Source organism: Hesperophylax consimilis, chromosome 19 (genome assembly GCF_061612785.1).
Source record: "Hesperophylax consimilis isolate HC1 chromosome 19, BYU_Hcon_1.0, whole genome shotgun sequence".
NCBI classification, from domain to species: domain Eukaryota; kingdom Metazoa; phylum Arthropoda; class Insecta; order Trichoptera; family Limnephilidae; genus Hesperophylax; species Hesperophylax consimilis.
In genome coordinates, this window is record NC_142854.1 from 20,641,934 (window position 1) to 20,662,691 (window position 20,758).

Genomic DNA, 20,758 nt, shown 5'->3' on the forward strand with positions numbered 1-20,758 from the left:
TATTGATAGCTGGGTACTTCCCCACCTTCTATTTCCCATCTCCTACCCCTCATCACCACAACATACCATTGGAGTTGCTATAGTCTCATTGGCTCCAGACTATTGGGAGCAGTTGCGACTCTTGTCCGCTTTAACTCACATAAAAATTAAAAGTGTCATAGTGATAAAATAATTAGTTGTTACCGGAATAAGGAAGACATGTCCAGGGGGTCCGGAAATCCCATCAGAGCCGTGTATCCCGTCCCGGCCGGTGTCCCCCCTCGGACCAGGGGGCCCCGAGTTACCAGGGGGGCCCGGGTACCCGCGCGGACCGGGGGGGCCTCGCCCGGGGTCGGGCTGCGCATAGGGTCCGCCTGACACCCAGGAGCTCTACAAATAAAATAGATTTGTTATTTATTTAGATTCAGGAGGGAACTATTAATTGTATAACCAACACCTCTAACACAGGTCACTCCAAGTACCTCGATACGCTTGGTTACTTAGCAGAGGTGCACGGGTTCATGGGGTGAGTTTTGTCCAGGTTTTGGCGGCCGAATTGGGCTACTCTTGCCGTAATCTCTCGAACCATTGCCTTGGTTCTTCACTTCCAAACCCAGTGACCCCCAGACTCCTATAAACCTGTCATACCTTTTTTCCTTTTAGATTTTCCTGTCCTTCCTTTGTACCTTAAAACACCCCCTACACAGCATCCACAAGTATTACGAAAAATAATTTCTTTCAGAGCCTCTTGCTGTAAAAAAAAACTACGTTCGGTTATATTTTCCCTTAGAATCTATTTATACCATTTTTCTTGAAGTTTCGCTGTTTACAGAATCAATAAATAGCCAGATCTACACAGAGTTTTTAGAAATCAGATGAACATAATCATTTTCCTCGTATTTTGAACGTCAAGTGTGTGAAATCAGATGTAGACAGTAATTTTCCTCTTATTTTGAACGTCAAGTGTGCAAAATCAGATGAAGACAGTCATTTTCCTCTTATTTTGAACGTCAAGTGTGCAAAATCAGATGAAGACAGTCATTTTCCTCTTATTTTGAACGTCAAGTGTGCGAAATCAGATGTAGACAGTAATTTTCCTCTTATTTTGAACGTCAAGTGTGCGAAATCAGATGTAGACAGTAATTTTCCTCTTATTTTGAACGTCAAGTGTGCGAAATCAGATGTAGACAGTAATTTTCCTCTTATTTTGAACGTCAAGTGTGCAAAATCAGATGTAGACAGTCATTTCCCTCTTATTTTGAATTTTGCTAAATTTCATCAATAAGTATAAAATACGCCAATATAAAACCAAAAAATATGATTCATTGGCTTCAAATCTAGGTGGATTCAATGGCTTTAAATCTAAGTGGATTCGTTGACTTTAAACCGCAGTACGCAGTTTCAAGCCAATTAATCTAGGTGGTTTTATTGGCTTTAAATCTGGGTGGAATCAATAGATTTTAATCTAGGTGGATTCATTGGCTTCAAATCTAGGTAGATTAATAGGCTTTAAATCTAAGTAGATTCGTTCGCTTTAAACCACAGTAAGCAGTTTCAAGATAATGAGTCTAGGTGGATTTATTGTCTTTAAACCACAGTAAGCAGTTTCAAGATAATGAGTCTAGGTGGATTTATTGGCTTTAAACCACAGTAAGCAGTTTCAAGCTAATGAGTCCAGGTGGATTTATTGGCTTTAAACCACAGTAAGCTAGGTGGATTTATTAGCTTTAAATCTAGTTGGATTTATTGGCTTTAAATCTAGTTGGATTTATTGGCTTTAAATATAATTGGATTCATTGGCTTTAAACCGTAGTAAGCATTGTCATATGTTTTCACATAAATATTTTGAGAAATACTATTAATTAAATAATATGGAAAATGTATACATAATGTGTGTGTATTACACCAATCGATCGAGTGGTTAAAGCAGAATTAGGGATGGGGTGTTTTTTTTAACCTCCTGTTGACAGTTACCTTTTGTGTTATTTATTTATTTATATATACGCCTAAAAAGGCGTTTTTTTAAGGTAAAGTCTTAAAAAGGTCACCAATCTCCGAATAAAATTCTAGATTAAAATTTAAAAATCAAATCCTCGCCTCCCGCCACAGACACTCTTCTTTAAATGAATAGATGTAACTAACATTTGAGTTCTCCGTAGTAGTCGGTTCAATCTCTCCGTCATAATCATCTCCGTCTGAATCAGGGGCAGGTGTTGAGCCACTGGTACCATTGAGAGGAGTCACGGGCAGTTCTCCAGTTGATATTGTGCCGCTCCCTCCGGACACACCACTGCCGAACTGGAAAAATTATAACATGTGAAAAATAAAAAATTTAATTGAATTAAAAAATTATTTTGCACTCGGAGATTCGAACCCGCGGCATACGGATTCGTAGTTAAGGACTTTTCTCCTTACTATTATGATTTTACCTACCGCCAACTTTTTGTTGTGGGATGGTGAGTGGACTGTGGAGGGTCTTTTTAGGGATCGAGAGAGAGTCTGGCTGGAGAGGTCAAATGGTTTTCCTCAAACAGTCTCTCCTGCATTCAACGCCGAGACCCATACAAACCTCACCCCCATGAACTAAGGCACCCCTGCCAGCACCCCGAATCACCAAACGTAGCGATCCACTTGATGTGACTTATGGCAAGAGTGTTGCTTAACAAATTGAAACTGTGCAAAATGAGCTAGAACCAAAATATACTAAGTCTGTGGCGACATGGGTTTCTATTCAGATCTACACTGAAGGAATTTCTAGTGTGTATTATCTTCAGTAGTTAGAAGTGTAGAAGTCATTTCTGAGAAACGACACAGTCAAATGTGAAAGAAAGAAATGAGGATCCTTCAAGAATGATTAAAACAAAACAAGAAATAATCAACACCCTCTATAAATGCATTATTTTTCACAGAGACGTAACATTTCATTATTGTATCGAAGCTTAAATATCTAGCCTACTATGGGAAAAAATATTGATTCAGTATGTATGTGACTCTTAATATAAAAAGAAATTGGGACATAAACACACAATACTGGGTTCACAAAGATGAAAGCATGCTTGTTCCAAAATATAGCAATAAATATGGAAAGCGAACGCTAGAATATACCGCGCCTAAAATGTTCAACATGTTGCCAAGTAACATAAAAAATTGTAAATTCCCAAATAGATTCAGATATATGCTGAAAACATGGCTCATAAGTAGAAATACTTTATACGTATCATCACTATCAATCAATAGCTGTTATTTATTCAAACAAACCAATAAAATAAAAATAAACTTACCCCGGGTCGTCTAGATCCAATAATATTGTAACCTCCAGAAACATTATAAGAACTTCCAGAAGAATTGACACCCTTATTCTCAAATCCACTCTTGGTAGCTTCTCCTCTTAGATAGTCTTCTTCTTGGGCTATAACCATGGACACAAATTAATAATAATGACAATAAACTTAATACATATGGAAAATGAGTCGTACACAACAGTTTTTTTTATAAAAACCCCACGTTGGGCGCCAATTTATAACAGGATTTATTCGCTAAAATTTCAAAATATTTTTCCCAGACTGACACGGGCTTCATGGAAGTCGCGCCATCTCATTTTGTATTACTGTGAGATATTTGATTTAAACATTGATAGAAAGAGATAACAATATGTTTTCTATTTGAATTTAAAAGTTTACAATAGGCGCTCCCGAAAAAAAATAGTAAATCAGTGAGGATGTAAAGACGCGAATACCTGAGGACGTTTCAGTTGGTGACAGATATAGTAAAGCGAGACGTATGACAAATGTTTAAAATTGATTTACTTAAAAATTATTTTACTTACCACTTCTTCCACCTCCAGTTTCAGAAACAGAAACTAATCCACCAGCAACAGTGTAGCCTCTCCCTAAATCATACCTTCCTCCTACGTACGGTCTAGAAACGACAATGGGTCTCACAGAATTTTCATCATAGTCTGCCTCTTCCAAAAGGTCTTCTTCGTAAGTTCCAAGATCACCATTAGTTCTCCTCGTGACATTCCTCTCGATTCTAGTTCCAAAACTTTGTTCGATTCTTCCAGTATCTCCTGAATTGGTTTCGACTCCTTCAACAGTAAAATTTTGAGAATATCCAGGAATAGTTGTACCAATCCAAGAATAATTTCCTTCGTTTATTGATGTTTCAATTGCTGATGCTCCACTATTTTCTGAATCGTCTACCGACATGTTTTCCAGTTTTGAGTTGGTGTTTCCCGATGGTTGTCCATTCGAAACTGTCGTCCAGGATGTTGTGAAGACTCTCCCTTCGATAGTCTCTGAGATATCTCCTCCATAGTAGCAGTTTGGTGCGACTGTTTTGCACATGTCGTATGCTACATCCGGGGTATCTGCCACTTGGACAAGTTGAACATCACCCTAAAAACATTTTAAATATCAGTATTGACTTTTGAAATATGTTATTTAACTTTTCATAGACATAAAAAATAGAGTTTTTCTTTAAATGCTACTTTAGACATTTGTGGAGAGATTTATCTATTTAAATAAAACACGCTTTATTAAATACATTCGCTTACGCCTATTAATTAAGAACTTTGTTTTAAATTAGTGCGCTTTCTCTAACAATCGTCTTTACATATATCCCTTCCAAACTGCCGGTCTCCGCGGCTTTTCATGCACCACAGTACCACGAGGATGAAGAAGCCTCATTCATCAGGGAAATTAGAGTGAGGGTCACGATCCTCAGCCATGAACCGACGAAATGAGATTTAAAGGTTTCCCCATCAAACTCACGGTAAAATAGTCTTCCTCGGAGAGCTGCTGGCCGATGATGAGCACGCCCATGGTGTTGAGTTTGGATGTTGGCAGTCTCTGCAGCATCTTCGTGAAGAACCTATCACAGTCTACCACAAGCGTCATGGAGTCTCCCTTGACGCTCAGACCTATCCTGTGCCATCTGGAAACAGAATAAAGCAATGTAGATAAATCATTTGGTTGTATGGAGTAGCCAAATGTAGAGCGACTTCGATCGACGGGATTTTTCTGTATCTTTTGCGTTATCTAAATCTTCATATCAGTCACTCTATCATCAGAAACTCTTTGGTGTATTGATCCTCGCCTGATCCATCTTCGTCAAAACTCCTGTTATGTACGATACATGCGACCAATTTAAGGCCGATTAAGCTACGTTAGACTAACGCTAAAGATACAGAATCACCCTGCTGAGCTATCTAATGCTATACGGAAGTAACTGATGGTGTGTGTTTTTACAATTAGTTTTACTTTAGTTTGAAGTAGAGGAAGTTTGAATACTAACTTTCCATCGTCGATGCTGACTCCGAAGGAGATCATGTTTCCATCAGCCGGGTTGCCGTCTATATCCTCGTAGAAGATTGACACGTCCGTTCCCAGGGAGAGCATCAACTGTTCATCCCCATTGTCTGAATAGATTGTCAGCAATGTTGTTTGTCCTTTTCCTGGAAATCGAAAATAAATTTAATGTTATTTAGGTTAAAAATTATTGGAGATCGTCATCTTCATTGTCCTGTTCTGGAGGGGACCCATCGTCTTGACAAGGCGCCTGAGACGTCCCTATTCTTTCGGTGGCCTACTTTGGTGCCCCCTTTTCGCAAATCCTCTGGAGTCATTTCTCCAACCTATCCAGGACTTTAATTGTACTGGACTTCTTTGCTCTGGAATTGCACCATGTTACAAAATAATAATAAGAAACTCGATTATCCGCTACGGGGTTAACATCGAATCTGCGTGCCAATCATTTGCGGCCGCATGGGGCCGGCCCTGGATGGCGGTACTTGAACCATCTGACAGAGATAGCATAACGGTTGTACCCGAATGGGTACATCCGATGCTAGCCGATCCCCGGGTAGGGAGCTCACCTGCAGTTGTGTCGTTCGACAGAATAACTCATTGCCTCTGATAGAACCGAAGTATGTCCTGCTAGAGATTCATTTCATCATGCATCAATGAACCAAAACATTTATTGAATACTTACGATCTATATTTCATATTAAGAACATAACCAAACATTACACTAGTACATTACAGTTTTTTATGTAAAAGTTTCTATATGATGTAAGTACATATGAAGCCTAAAATAAGAATAGTGTCACCATTTTTGTAGTCCTCTTCACTAGGGTTTCTTGTTCTGAGGCGTCTTGCACTAGTTTTTACATTTTAACTTTTAATTTTTTTAAAAAGGAAGACAAACATTCCCTGGTTACGAATAACCTGACAATATTTGAAAATCTCCTACTACCACCACAGAAAGCGCAAAATGTTGCTTGTGTTATGATGGAGAACTTAGCCAGCTGAGGAATTGAACACACTACGCCTGGGTGGGACCCAAGCGCGATGTCAACTCGGCCACCGACCGGTCATAAAATTGTCCTCATAATTTTTTTTTTTTTTTTTAAAGAAAGACAAACATTCCCGGGTTACGAATAACCCAACAATGTTTGAAAATCTCCTACTACCACCACAGAAAGCCGAAAATGTTGCTTGTGTTGTGATGGAGGACTTAGCCAGCCGAGGAATCGAACACGCGACGCTCGGGTGAGACCCAAGCGCTATGCCCACTCAACCACTGACCGGTCTAATGTTTGCAAGTTGATTAAAACTCAGTTCTCTCAGCCATGTTTTGACTTTAGTTTTAAATATATTAATTTCTGTTATTTTTTGTTTATTTCTCCGTCCAAAAGATGTATCAAAACTGTGAATTACCAGAATATTTTGTTTTTATTGCCCTGGGTTAGTATTCAATTTTTTTAAAGTTGAAAAACACATTTTAACTGCCTACCTTTCACCGTCTTGACCACTAAAAGCAGAGAGAAGTCGGTGGGGAACCCGTCCGGAAAGGCCACAGCCGTCTGCACGGTGAGCTGGGCAGTCTCGTCGAGGTGGTAAGCTCTTTCTACTTCAGAGTCCTCGTCGGTACCGTTCGTCCAGCAATAAGGCTTGGAGATGGTCACGCCCTGGGGCAAATCCGCGATGGCTACGTACTCGAGCAGGTCGATTATGATTCCTGGAGGAAAATGCAAACATATTATAATAAAATATAAACTATCTAACCATCACGCTAATAAAATATAAACTATCTAACCAGGGGTAAGCAAAGAGGACCGAACCCCAAACATCTCAGTCTTCGCACAAACATAAAGATTATTATTTCAACAAGTAAAAACCGCATTTATAAAAAATTCAAACGAATACACTACCGATCAGATATTTCCTCATACATTCCTTTGACCCTTTGCCGCAAACGAATGCAGCTATTTTGAAGAAACTAATATTTCGCCTTTGGGGCCGTTCAAGTATTACGTAAGCAGATTTATTACAATTATTTACCCCCTCTTCCCCCTTGTCACCAAAAGTAAGCAAAGCTCATACCCCCCCCCCCCCCCCCTCCCATGCTTACGTAAAAATTGGTACCTATATGCATTTTTCTGTTAATGTATTCTGTTTTTTTATTGATTCATAAGCAGCACTTATAAAATAGACTTAGGATAGAGGACTTTAATGCATATAATATTCATTTAAGCAAACTAAGCGAGTACCTAAACGTATTAATTATTTGTGGGAATCCCTGAATATGTATTCGGTTTTCAAACATAGACAATGTGTGGGTTGCCAATGTGTAAAAAAAATAACTACTGCTGAGCAGTGCTGACGTAATCACTATCTCGACCCCCCCACCCCCCATGTCATCAAAAATAAGCAAAGCAAAGACCCCCCTGCCCCCCTATAGTTCTTACATAATACTTGAACGGCCCCTTTTATAAATATATTTATTTGAATTTCACATTTTTTCGATTGATTAATGAATGCAAATCTTGGAATCGGAAATTAACCGACTTCCCGACATCCGATCGACCTTAAACTCGGCAGATAGACTCGTTGTGGCTGAAATCCATTTGGTGACAATTACAAATTTCACACGTAAACATTTACGCATTCCTCTGAAATTGAATGATATTACAGAAGTTAATATTTATTACAGATTACAGATTTGGCGGCTGTATCCAATCGGGATAACGCGGTTGACGCCAGTCCTTGGGAAGTTACCTCTTTAAGTCACATGATGCAATAGCAGTATTTAAAAAATATATATTTACCATGTAATGGTACTTATACATTTGCAAACCGAAACGCGAACCGATCCATGAATTACGTGAAAGGAACAAAGCAACTGGAAGAGGCGTTTTACAACATTCCTTTCCTATAAGTTTAGGTTCAGCTCTGCAGTTCGGCTTGCTTATGTATACGTAGCATAACGTTTACCCTGATAGCCATTGATTGTCTGCGGCTAGAAGCTGATCCAAGGGTTTTATGACTTCAAATGTGTATTCCCGCCTATGACGTTATTTTTATGAAGACAAATGTGCATTTCAGAGAGGTTCATAACCTTTCAATTCATAAGGCGTTATTGACCGACCAACAATGATATATTCTGTCAGTTATAATAAAATACGACTACACTTTCATTAGTTCTGACACAGGGTGAAACTCGAAACGAAGAAAAATATTTTTTTGCTACAGAAATAGTAAATACAATTGTTACTATTGACGAACCTGTGAAAAATCAATGGATATTATTATTGTTGATTGTTACCCGATATTTATCGATTCCCCTTGGCCGGGAGACCTATCGGTCTTCGGCCCCTTAAATAGCGAGATAGTTTGCAGTTGGAGGCCCGCTTAATTTGGTATCCGCTTCACTCACTGCACTACCTACACGCGCGGTAACAATACCGTGCCGGTGGCATCGCGAACAGCGCGGCGGACACAACCGTTGCGTGTGGCAGTTGGCACATATGGTCAACGAATGCCCGCACCAATCATTCCCCGGCGGGATTGTTGATGTCCACATGGCGACGCCTGAGGCCCTAAACTGACTCGCAGGCCTAGATGTCCCCCTCTGACCCCCCCACCATAAGAAAGAAGAAGAAGATTATTGTTAATAAATCTAGTTAGTCAGTAAATAACACTTTTTTGAAAGTGGAAAAATCACAAAATCTGACTTTACTTGTCAGGATTAACCCTGAAAACTTCAAACAGAAGAAATACACATCTCAAATTTAGAATTAACGTAATGTTTTGCTAAAAATGTATATTGTATAATAGCTACAACAGCTCGGAAATTGGTCAAATAAGCAGTAACAATAATTACCAGTTCTTGAGGTTTGTATAGCTCCATTGCTTGTTGTCAACTATTTCTCTCTCTGTCTGCAACATAAAATGTCAAAGCACAGTGACATTTCACGCCATTTGCAAAAATTATGCCACATTCATATTATGACATTACTTTTGCCGCATCTTGTAGTTACCTACTGCATCGCTTGTCTGAATTCTTGACACCATCAGTTCCAATTTTGAAAATGATACAATTTTTTTTAACAAATCTGAGTTCATTGGAGCAGAGTTACAATCAAAGACTTTTAGAGCTGTGTCTACGCTTCGACGACGATTTCAAAATACAAAAAAAGCTGATTTTGACCTATAAAAAAATGAATTTCGCACTTGATTTTTGTTTGACTGAAGATTGAATCTTTCTCCTCAGTAACTAGAGTCAACCTGGCTAACAACTGGGCCAAATCCCGATCGGGTAGGATCGACATTTATTTCGTATATTAACTGCTGTAATGTCATCTAATTACAGAGAAATGCACATATGACCATTTGTTTGTATACGCCATAAATCATTGTCATTGACAACGAGTCTCTCTGCCGAATTTCGGGAAATGGATCAATTTCCGAATCCAGGAGTTGCATTAATTAATTTGATAAGACCGACATTTATTTCGTATATTAATTGCTGTGAAACATTTGATTTCAGAGAAATGACTATATGTCGTCGTGTGTTTACGTGATTGGCACCAAAAGTTGATATAATGCATTGTCATCGACAACGAGTCTATCCCCCAAGTTTCAATTCGATTGGATGTAGGAAAGTGGGTTAATTTCCACTTACACGATTCCACTTCATTCAAACATTATTTCAAGAAAACAGAAGAGAAATTCAAAAAGATTTATTTAAAAAAACGCATGTATTTGTTAAAAATTTTCTTCCAATATAATAACTATAATTTGTATTAGTTTAAAATAGTAAAAGTTACTATAAACTTAGAACATCCTGCAAATCATATGACATCACAATACGCAGAAATGACAATATCAAAATGATGCTACGTGAACTAGAAGTCCATCGCCCAGCCTTTATTGGTAAATACGAGATGGGAGATGGCCTAATTACTTTGACAGATCTGATGATGACGACGGATGACTTATTGTACTGGACTTTAACGCGAATTGATTCGATGGTTGAACTATGAACAGTTGCGGCTAGTTCCTGCTTTTTAATTCATTTTGTTTATAATGTACACAACAAACAGATGCTATAAGAGAATGATCATTAACATTAATTGGATAACCAACACCCTGCCATAGATCATCCCAAAGGTTCGCTACTTTTGGCAACTTAGCAGGGGTGCCCGGGTTCATGGGGTGAGATTTGTCCGGATTTTTGCGACAGATCTGTTTGTGGCAGACCGGATTGAGAGAATCTGATTGACGGAGACCATTTGACCTTTCCAGCAGGGCACTATAAGAACATCGCCTTGCACGACAGTGGAAAGGATGGATTCATATGGCCGTGACTCCTGGACTCACTGACCACCAGATTCCTTCCCACCCTCACACCCTTTCCTTTCCAGAACTTCTTCCACTTTCTTTCCTAAAAAGAGCCTCCGCACACCATCCCCAAAGGTGACATTAAAAAAATGTTTTTGTGATTATTAACTGCTGCTCGACTTTTCTTTTCTTATGTAATGACCACAGACATAGGAATTAATAGACGAGAAGATAATGGCGAGGGGTAAAATCAACTGTTGAAGAACGAAGGGGGATAAGCTGACTGTGATTCGTCAATAAATCAATCTGACAGTAAATAGACATCTCGCATTATAATATCACCATTTAGTTCTTAAAAGTAAAATCTGCTTTTGAATGAATAGACATTTTTACATGGGAGCGCAAATTACTCGCCACGTTATGAACTAATTTGCGAAGTCCAAATTCGGCAAAGTAAATTTCTTCTGTTTGCAGAGTCGTAGTTAGTTTCAGAGTATTTAGTTAAGACACTTTTACAAATGTTTCATAATTTACTTACCCCAGTAAACAACGATGAGCACACTTGAGAATCGCTACATTGTGATGTGATAGCATTAGCAGATATGCATTCCTAGCTTATGGGTACCCGGCGTTTCTGGGGGTTATCCTTAAGAGATAGACATATACCATCCAGGACTTTTCTGTAGGCCTTTTTAAGATATACAATTCCGTAGTACATTATTTTCATGTATCTTATAAAGTTTAGCCAGCGTTAGCAATGTAAGCGCCCGAAAAACAAATTCGATTGATTACAAAACTTCGACTTTTTTCTACTTTCTATAAATATAATTTACATGTATCATATATATAAACCAACGGAAGAAATTCTCTAAAGGATAGTGAAAATCTTATCAAAATCCGTTGCGTAGTTTAGAAGAACTAAGCGCACAAACAGACAGATACGGATAGCGATTTTATTTTATACTATTTAGAGAACTTTAAAACGCGCTCCTCAATAAATTTTAAGAACACATTCTCACACACTGCATTTTTAATCAATACATGGTGTCCGGAAACTAGTGGTACAAGCGGGAAACTGGTGAACCCAAATCACGTTTGGTATCGATTTTTCTTTATTTATTTTATACGCCCATACGGTATTTTATAAATATGTGATATACATAATAATTTGGTGTAACGGTAATCATTAACTAAAATTTGATATTTAATCTATAAGATCCCATGCAGAAGAATAGTATTATGGTAAAATTATTGTTATTATCAAGGTATGTTATCATAGCCTTCTTGAAACTAAACTCATGCAGAAAATATTATGTAATTGTCATTAATAACAAATTATTCTAAGCAATAATTAGTCGCCTGAAATATCCATACAAATTGAAAATATCTCCCGAGTAAAAATAAATGCCGCCGACGGGAATTGAACCCGTACCTTCTGATGTCCGGTCAGGTACTCTGGACCACTGATCTACGTCAGCTTGATATTTTCAATTTGTATGGATATTTCAGGCGACTAATTATCGCTTATAATAATTTATTATCCTTTGTTCTATGCATAATAAACCTTGTCTTATAAAGACTAGTTTATCATTAAAAAAATAAATTATTATTAATATTATTTAGATATGTCATTATAGTCTTCTTGTAACAGACCCATGGACCGATTATGATTATTATTGTTGATACATGTTATTATAGCATTCTTGTAAATAACCCAAGGAGAAGATAGTATTATTCTAACTTCATTAATATTATTATTATAGATGTATGTTATTATAGGCTTCATGTAACTAACTCATGCTAAAGAATAATATATTATGCTAACTTTATTTTTTTATAATGTTACGTTACTATGGCCTTTTTGTAATTAACCCATGCAGAAGAATGGTATTATGCTAATTTTATAATTATTATTGAGTTTTGTTATTACAGCCTTCTTATTACTATTTTCCATGCAGCTGAACACTTCTAACATTTCTTCGAAAGTATTGCCAATCAGTAGTTTTGTAGCATATAAAACTTTTTTAGTTTGAGCGAATTTTTCAAGTAAATCGAAACAGAAGTTGGAATTTATTATGTCAAATATAAAAGAAATCAGTTGCTAGAGGCACGTTTATAAAAAATAAAAAATAAAATTATTTTTTTAATAAATGGGTTATCTTTCTATCGATTTAGTTTCCCGCTTGTACTGTGAGTTTTCGGACACCGTGTACAATCAAAATGCTGTATGTTCATAGGCAATAATTGAACATTACTTGATCAAATTGGTCTATATGTCTTAATTCAAGGCCCATTGTTCCCGTTTTAAATGCTTTTCAATCGTCCCAATCTACAATTTGAAATCAAGGCCGGTAGCAATCATTTAAAAGCAATACCATAAAATAAAAAAGCTGTCTTTGTAAATAAAATTAAAAACAATGTCATTCAAGCCATTCTTTTTAATGGTAATCGACCTCAGATCGGACAGCAGCAATGTTGTCCAAAGTTATGGTTTAATTCTCTGCCAGAATAGAATAAAGAATTAGACACTAATAATAATGCTTAAAAAAATTGTATTCATGTAGATCAATAAACGCTGATTCTGAATAGGTATATAAGTTTGATTATATTTATTTTTATTTATTTATTCCTTTAGATTTACACACAGTACAATATGATACAAGATATAATTAAAATATTTTTAGTGATTATAGATTGTTGTACCTTATCAGGTCGAAATTATTGGTTCCTAACTAGGCAAATTGCCCGTTCCAAGGAACCAAAAATATGTGAAAGTAAGTGTGTGATTTGTCTATGTCTATAATATATCTCATTAATGTTTTAATTTGTGATGTTTAATCGTTACAATCTTATGTTAGAGTAGAAAGTGAGCTGTTGTGTATGAGCAATAATTAGAATAATGGAAGATATATACAGGGTGTATCGGCACGTACCCGACAAACTTTAACCAGCTATTCCTTAGCATATTTGGAGTAAAAAATCTTATGTGCACTTTGCTGTCCGGTAACGTTATTTTTAATAAAAAAATTACTATTCATATTTTCACCACATGTCACCAATGTTTTATCCTTTGTCAAAGTTTGAAAACCCATCTGGCAATATTTTATTCGAATTCCGTTGAATAATGCACGTGTGTACCTATATTGGCGCGCTTTTACAATCACAACGAAATGGCACGGCACCATTCGTCTCATTTTTAACTATTATTAATTAGTGTGTGCGAAAGATCGAAGACGCTTTTCGACATACTTGCTTATAACAGCTGTTGAGCACGAAAAGCAATGCCAAAACAGTGATGGAGTGTGGAAATTTTTATTTTTTTTTGTTTTTAATTGAAAAAAAAAATGCTACCGGACAGCAAAGTGCCCATAACATTTTTTACTCCAAATGTGCTAAGGAATAGCTGGTTAAAGTTTGTCGGGTTAGTGCCGATACACCCTGTATAGTGTGTGATTAGTTTATGTCTATTTATTATGTGACGTTTTTTTAACATTTTTTCAGATTCTCCTCTACCCAGTCCAATCAACCATTTAGTTATTATTGGGCCTATGTAGGAAATATTACAAGTTTTTATATTTAATTCAGGGGGGATTTTGTTGTACAGTTTAGGTCCCAAGTATGTGTGTGTCTTTTGATACTTTGCCGTATTGCTCGTTGGGATCATAGGGTCATTTCTGGTGTGGCTTCTTGTGATATGTTTATGGTCAACTTCATTAATATTTTCTAGATTTTTATGTACATGGATAATAACCTTTTTATATAATTTTTTCGAATATCAAGTACATTAAATTGTTTTAAGAGCTCATCGCTAGAGAACCTATATGGTTTGCGCATTATGACTTTAATTATTGATTTCTAGGCCTTCATAAGCGGATCTAGAATTGATCTTCCTGATGCTCCCCAGCCAATGCAACCATACATTAAGAGGGGGTTGCACAGTCCGAAATATATTTTTCTTAGATCTACTTGTCTAATTATGTTTCGCACTGCAAAGAAAATATGAGTCAGTTTTCTTACCCTAGTTGTAAGATTTTCAATGTGATAATTCCACTTTAGATGATTGTCTATTATAACACCTAGGTACTTGATGTTTTTCACACATTCAAGATCTTCACAATTGCAGTTAGGTTCAGTATTATAGGCGTTACAGTCATGATTATGTGTTTTTATTGTGTGTGTTGTACTAGGTTGTCCCTTTATAGCTGAGCTGAATCTCATGTATTTGGTTTTAGAAGTGTTCAGTGTTAGTAGATTTCTGTTAAGCCATTGTTTTATCACATTAATTCCACTTTCAGCAAGTTTGTGTGTGTCAGTCCAGTCATTTCCTTCAAAGATAGCTACCGTATCGTCTGCGAATGTAATAATTTTACCACCGATTGGTAGCTCGCACAACTCATTGATATAGATTATAAATAGAAGGGGTCCCAGTGTGTTTCCTTGTGGTACACCAAAGTTAGTGCCTAGTGAGTTACTCAAAGTTTTACCAGTTTTGAGTTGCTGGCTTCTACCTGTTAGGTACCTCTTTAGCCATTCGTATGGCTTACCTACAATTCCAATATTGTGTAGTCTTTTGAGGAGTATTTTGTGAGAAATTGTGTCAAAAGCCTTGGCTAGGTCTAAGAATATTGCGATGTTTTTCTTTCCACATATACTGTTATACTTAGAATTTATAAATCGTCATTAAAAAAATTATTAAACACCCTCACATTAAAACACACCGTTTAGTTGGCACTACTGAATCTGCTAATTTTGACACGTTCTGACATCACAACCAGTCTACGTGAGTAATATATATAAATTGTTTATAATGAATTTTTCTTTCCTAGTATTGTACACCGATAAATTATTTATCAGGTGAGGTCATGGATGTGTAGCGTCAAGAAGAATCCAGATTAACTCATTAATAATAACCAGCTCGATCTATTTAGTACCTACTTGCGAGTTACTAGGACAGTTAAGTTGTAAACAAAGCAACCTACCTGCTACAAGCATCTACTTGCCTGCCTGCGACAATACGATCGCAAGTCGGTCTGGCACATTACGACAACTCGCCAGAAGGTTCGAGCCTATCGCCTATGCGTTAACACAGCGCGACCGAAAGTTCCCGAAAGACCCAGACTGAGCGAGTGGCTCCGATTTAGTTGCAATTCATCTACCTACTGTCGCCGCCGGCCGTACAGTATAAATAAGTCCGACGCAGCGAGCAGTTGCGCGAAGGACAATACACCCGGCTTCGCCCGTACAATCATGGACTCCATCGGGACATCATCATAGCGCCTTGGCCCCGGCCGCCGTCCCTGGCCAGCGCTACATGGATTACAGCGCCCTGGTTCCAGCGTGTCTGACCAGCGCTTCATCCACGCATCATGACCACCACGAGGACACGCAGCATCCTCACTGGTCTATGCAGCTCCCACTAAACAGCCTACAAGGTCCACCGCACCTTCGGCCTTCCCGTCAGCACTGGAGTACTGATTCCCAAGATCGCCAGTGCCTGACAGTCATCGAGTCCCGGTCACCAGTGCCCGGCGTCGACTAACTGACCCGCGCTTGACCAGCCATCACAGCCAGCGTCCGGTGAATACAACACCAGTCCTACATCAACTCTCATCACGGCAAACTGACTCAATAAACACTGTGACCTTCACGACCGACTTTCATTTCGTGCCTCTCACCTGATCCCCAAAGATTTATTTTTGCACTTTGATTCAATACAATAACATTAGTAACGAGATGCAATATTTTACCTATTTTACCTTCAATGTTAAAAGCGGGTTATCTTAAGATTAAAAAACGTCACGACTCTCATAAAACAAATTAATTCTTTCAGTAAGCCAAGTCTTCAGTAAGTTCACCAATTGTTTGTTTTGGGCACAGTTTTTAATTTCAGTAGGTAACATATTAAAACAACTATGAATCATATAGTTTAATACGACGTTCTTTGTCCATATTTATTTGTATGCTTAGGTTGTATAAGTCCTTCATTGAAGTTAAAACGAGTATTATAGTATTGTGTTCTAGCCTGTTTATATATAAGGGGTTATTTATGTGCTGAAATATAATTTTGTGCAACAGAATTGCTCTCACTGAAAGAATTTTGAGACTCTGATAGAAGTATAGAATATTATGCCTTTCTTTTTTTAAATTGAAAAATGAAATTATTTAAAAATGACCGGAGTTCCTATTTAAAAATGACTGGAGCGTCCAAACAGTCAGACAATCAGAACTGTGTTTTATCATTATTGGAAAATTCAAATAAGATGGTGATATATGAAGTTAGAAAACTGAAATAGAGGCAGATCGCATGCTAAATGGGCTAGAACCAAAATCTATATGGACAATGTATTGTCTGCTAGCAGATCTTCCAACGTTCCACGTGCGGCATTTTCCCACATGATTAACAGGTCTAATTTTCAATGTCAAAAGGTTAATGTGTTCACTCACCGTCTTGTGCTGCCGCAGAACCGAAGAGTGTCACCATCAACCACACGACGGCAAATCCCATCGTTGTGAATCCTGTGCCACCTTCACCGCCTCTTCTCCCACCTTGCTTCTTGCTTGTCACTTCTTCTTCTTCTCCTTTCTTCCATTGTGGAGATCCTCCGCCATCGTAACTTCCCAACATTATACATACGCTTTACAAGGCGAAGTTGGTTATAGCATAGTTGTTGGCATGGTTTTTTCGGACCTGAAAATTTGACACAAAAATTAATTTCGGCTGTGTTTCTCCGTCTATAATCTGTAACTCTGGTTCAATGAACTTTAGAAGAAAACTTAACGGCCTCCGGGGGTAAGGCTCTCGGATAGCAATCCGAAGGTCGCGAGTTCAAATCCCGGCGTGCGCAAGTAAATTTTATTTGAAGGCTTCCTAATTTATTCATTTAAACATATATATATAGTAGAATTGCGGCACGTTCCAGAGTGACCACCGCTTTAACCGTGTTTGGTGACCAGATCTAAGTAGCCAGGTATTTCCTCACCTTCCTTCCCCTCCCGACTACCTTCCGCCTAACAATATACCTTAATTGGTGATGCCATAGTATCACTGGCTCCAGATGTTTGGGAGCAGTTTATACTATTGCGCGGTATCAACATTTTTTAAAATTGGATTTGTAGTCCAAAATACCCCACAAAGCTGCAAAATTACTTTTTTTAATCGAAAGGTGTATAAATTGAACATGTAGGGTGACCATATGTTGATATTTGATTATAAAAAACTTTTGATTTAAAAAGGACCAGAGAGAAGAAAAAAAAGAATTATATTATAAAAGAACAAGGATGAAAAAATATGCAAATAAAACATATTATGCCATTAATTTGAAAGGACAAAGAATAAAAAAAATGTTGGCAATCTTTGGATAGCACAAATAATTTAAAATTCTTTTTAAAAGTACCCAAGGAATTAGACAACTGAAAGTATATTAAATAGAAGTGGAGCCTGATACAAATAATTTATTTTACCAAATGAGGATTTAGTGCAAATTGTCACAAAGTTCAGACCAGAGCAAATTTTTTTATTACGAATTTGCTGTGTTCTTTTCGCAATAAGTACTAATATTGTTAAAAAAATCTGCAAAGCATCTGTGTGATAAATAGTTGTTTTAAATCATGTTATTACTTTCCTTATAAAGTAACCGTGTAGGATATCTGATTTTTTTCTTTGTAAATAACTTTGAGAATCAGTTGTTGATACCATGTAGGTACACAATTTGCAGAAACATTAATGTAACAATATTTTTATCTCAATGTATAATCTTTGTGTAATTTTCTAAAATTATTAACCTCAACACAGACTTGTCCTAGTGAGGTTGAACAATGATAATAAAAAAATTTTAAATTTGCCCTACCGACAAATAACTACTATTAATTAATTTAAAAAAGGGAAAATTAAATAAAAAAATTATCACAAAAGTGCCACATATTCGTAGTAGATATTTTCTATGACTTTTGATTGAACAAATTATTATTAACTTTGGTTGTGTATTTTGGCGTAAAATCCAAATTTAAGTTTTGTGCGAAAGGGGCTGTTCCTTTTAAGTTTCATTTTCAAAATTGAAAAGCAATAATAATATGCGCACCTATTATAAAATATTTTTAACATAAAATTATTTTAATTGCCATTTTCAAAATTGGAACTGAAATTTCAAACCACCGCCATTGATGTATTATATTTAGATGAAACACAAAGCGTAAAAATTGGTTTCACTTTTTTACCTCCAATTTGACCTCCAACAACCCCAACGCTTTAACGACCGAAAACTACCGAATCCGGTCCCGCGCACTGCTATTATACTAATGTGTAGTAATTAATAATTTAAAAGAGGTATTACATAATAATAATAATGTTTTTATTTTATTTATTATATTATAAACGCCCTGTTGGGCTTTTACATATTTGTGTACAGAGAAACAGGAGTTTTTTTTTGAAAACTAAATTCAAATACAAATCTTTAACAAATAATTTTTTTATGTTATCAACATTGATGACTCAATAAAAAATTACAAGATTGCAAAACATCGACATTTCTCTACTTTTTATAAATATAAAATGCATGTATTATATTATATAAACTTTTGGAAAGATATTCTCTAAATGATAGTGACAACCCTATTAAAATCCGTTGCGTAGTTTACAAGAACTAAGCGCACAAACATACTGACGCGAACGGCGACATTGTTTTAAACTATTAGAGATATCGAGAAGAAGATTAGTACGCTGTAACGCCTCTGTGACTAGCCTGTGATTTTTCACGAGCCTAATTACATACAAAAATGACTGTAATAGACTGAAATTAGACGTTTTCCCGTGTAGAGTTTAAAAAAATCGTTCTTGCTCAATTATTTGTATTACAAATTTAAAAAGTGTGTATTTTTTAGTGTTATTATAATTATTTCGTTTTACCTTAGTGTTCGGGTGGTCCCGACCTCCCCCACTCGACTCGAACTTTTCCTCTGACAGAAACAAGAACGTTATAATGTTTGATCTCATCGGGTATCGAACCCAGAACCCAGAAATACAGTTTGTAAGCGTCCTCTCCCGACCGCTTCCACTGGCCCACTGATTCTGTGGAGATGGGTCCAGCAGAAGATGACATGATGGATGCTGATTGCTTTTGCAGACTTCTGGCTGAAGGGGTCATCAACATTTTATTGTGTTTTAAGAGGAAGCTATAAGTCAAACATATGTATATTCTTGGTAAACCTTAAATTGTAGGTAATAGGCATTAAAATCGCTTAACAAACGGAGAAACGTTCAATTTCAAGCACAAAACTGGTTTTTATTTATTTTGTAAATAATTTTATAAGAAAGCAAAAAAGTTAATCAAGTGAAACTGTCACAGATAATCTTAGCTATAATACTGTATTTTTTTAAAGTTATTTCCTTTACGGGTTCATACATTTCTACTGAAATAATTCTTTTTTAGTAGTTTACATTTATATTTTTTATTGAGTAATTTTTTTATTTTATTTGTATTCTACTCAAACAAAACGATAGGAAAACCTTCAATTTATCTAAAGCATATGTTTTGGTATTCATAATGTACACCAATTCGTTATAAAGATTAATAAAAATATTGATTTAGCATTAAGTTTCGCCTTAATTTAAGTTCTTGTCGGTTGTAAAACTTTTGAAGATAATGTTATCCATTTTGTCCTCAACGAGAAGCGTAAGACCTAGAATATCAGGGAATATTTCTACTACAGGGTTTTCCAATAAGAGGTGTTATTTTGATATTCAAATAGCTATCGAGAGATGATTAATGATTTTTTATGGCCGGAATAGGATTTTATTGATCTGGACAACGTTTACTTTCAACAAGACGTGGCACACAAGCAACGAAACCATTGATCTTTTACGGGAAAAGTTTCCGGACCGTGTTATCTCTCGAAGAGGTGATCGCAATTGGCCACCGAGATCTTGTGATTTAACACCTTGCGACTTCTCCCTTTGGGGCCACGTGAAAGAGAAGGTCTACGCCATCAGCCCAGCGTCAATTCAAGACCTCAAAGATGGAATTCGTGAGGCTATCGAGGACATAAGGCAGCCACTTTGCGATTTGGTTGCGGAAAATTTCATGAAAAGGATATGGTCCTGTAGGCGTGGTCGTGGTGGTCATTTGACTGATGTTATTTTTCACTATTAACGGCATACC

The 20,758-nt window shown here is 36.8% G+C and overlaps 2 protein-coding genes across 2 annotated transcripts in view; both read right to left on the minus strand.

Moving 5' to 3' along the window:
- Positions 1–3,398, minus strand: part of LOC149414971 (uncharacterized) — a 39,452-nt gene extending 36,054 nt beyond the window's left edge. Inside the window, exons 1-3 of the mRNA XM_089642955.1 lie at positions 3,261–3,398; positions 2,122–2,277; positions 184–369 (exon numbers count right to left, since the gene is read on the minus strand). Coding sequence (XP_089499081.1) covers positions 184–369; positions 2,122–2,277; positions 3,261–3,398 — 480 coding nt within the window. The remainder of the gene's footprint in view (positions 1–183; positions 370–2,121; positions 2,278–3,260) is intronic.
- Positions 3,399–3,797: 399 nt separating this feature from the next.
- On the minus strand, positions 3,798–19,654 carry LOC149414972 (collagen alpha-1(XI) chain-like). Its single transcript, XM_089642956.1, has 6 exons — positions 19,507–19,654; positions 17,049–17,292; positions 6,775–6,999; positions 5,275–5,434; positions 4,752–4,914; positions 3,798–4,376 (listed from the first exon to the last, which is right to left on the minus strand). The coding sequence occupies exons 2-6, from the start codon at positions 17,227–17,229 to the stop codon at positions 3,798–3,800; spliced, it is 1,308 nt and encodes a 435-aa protein (XP_089499082.1). The 5' UTR covers positions 17,230–17,292; positions 19,507–19,654.
- Between the last annotated feature and the right edge of the window lie 1,104 nt (positions 19,655–20,758).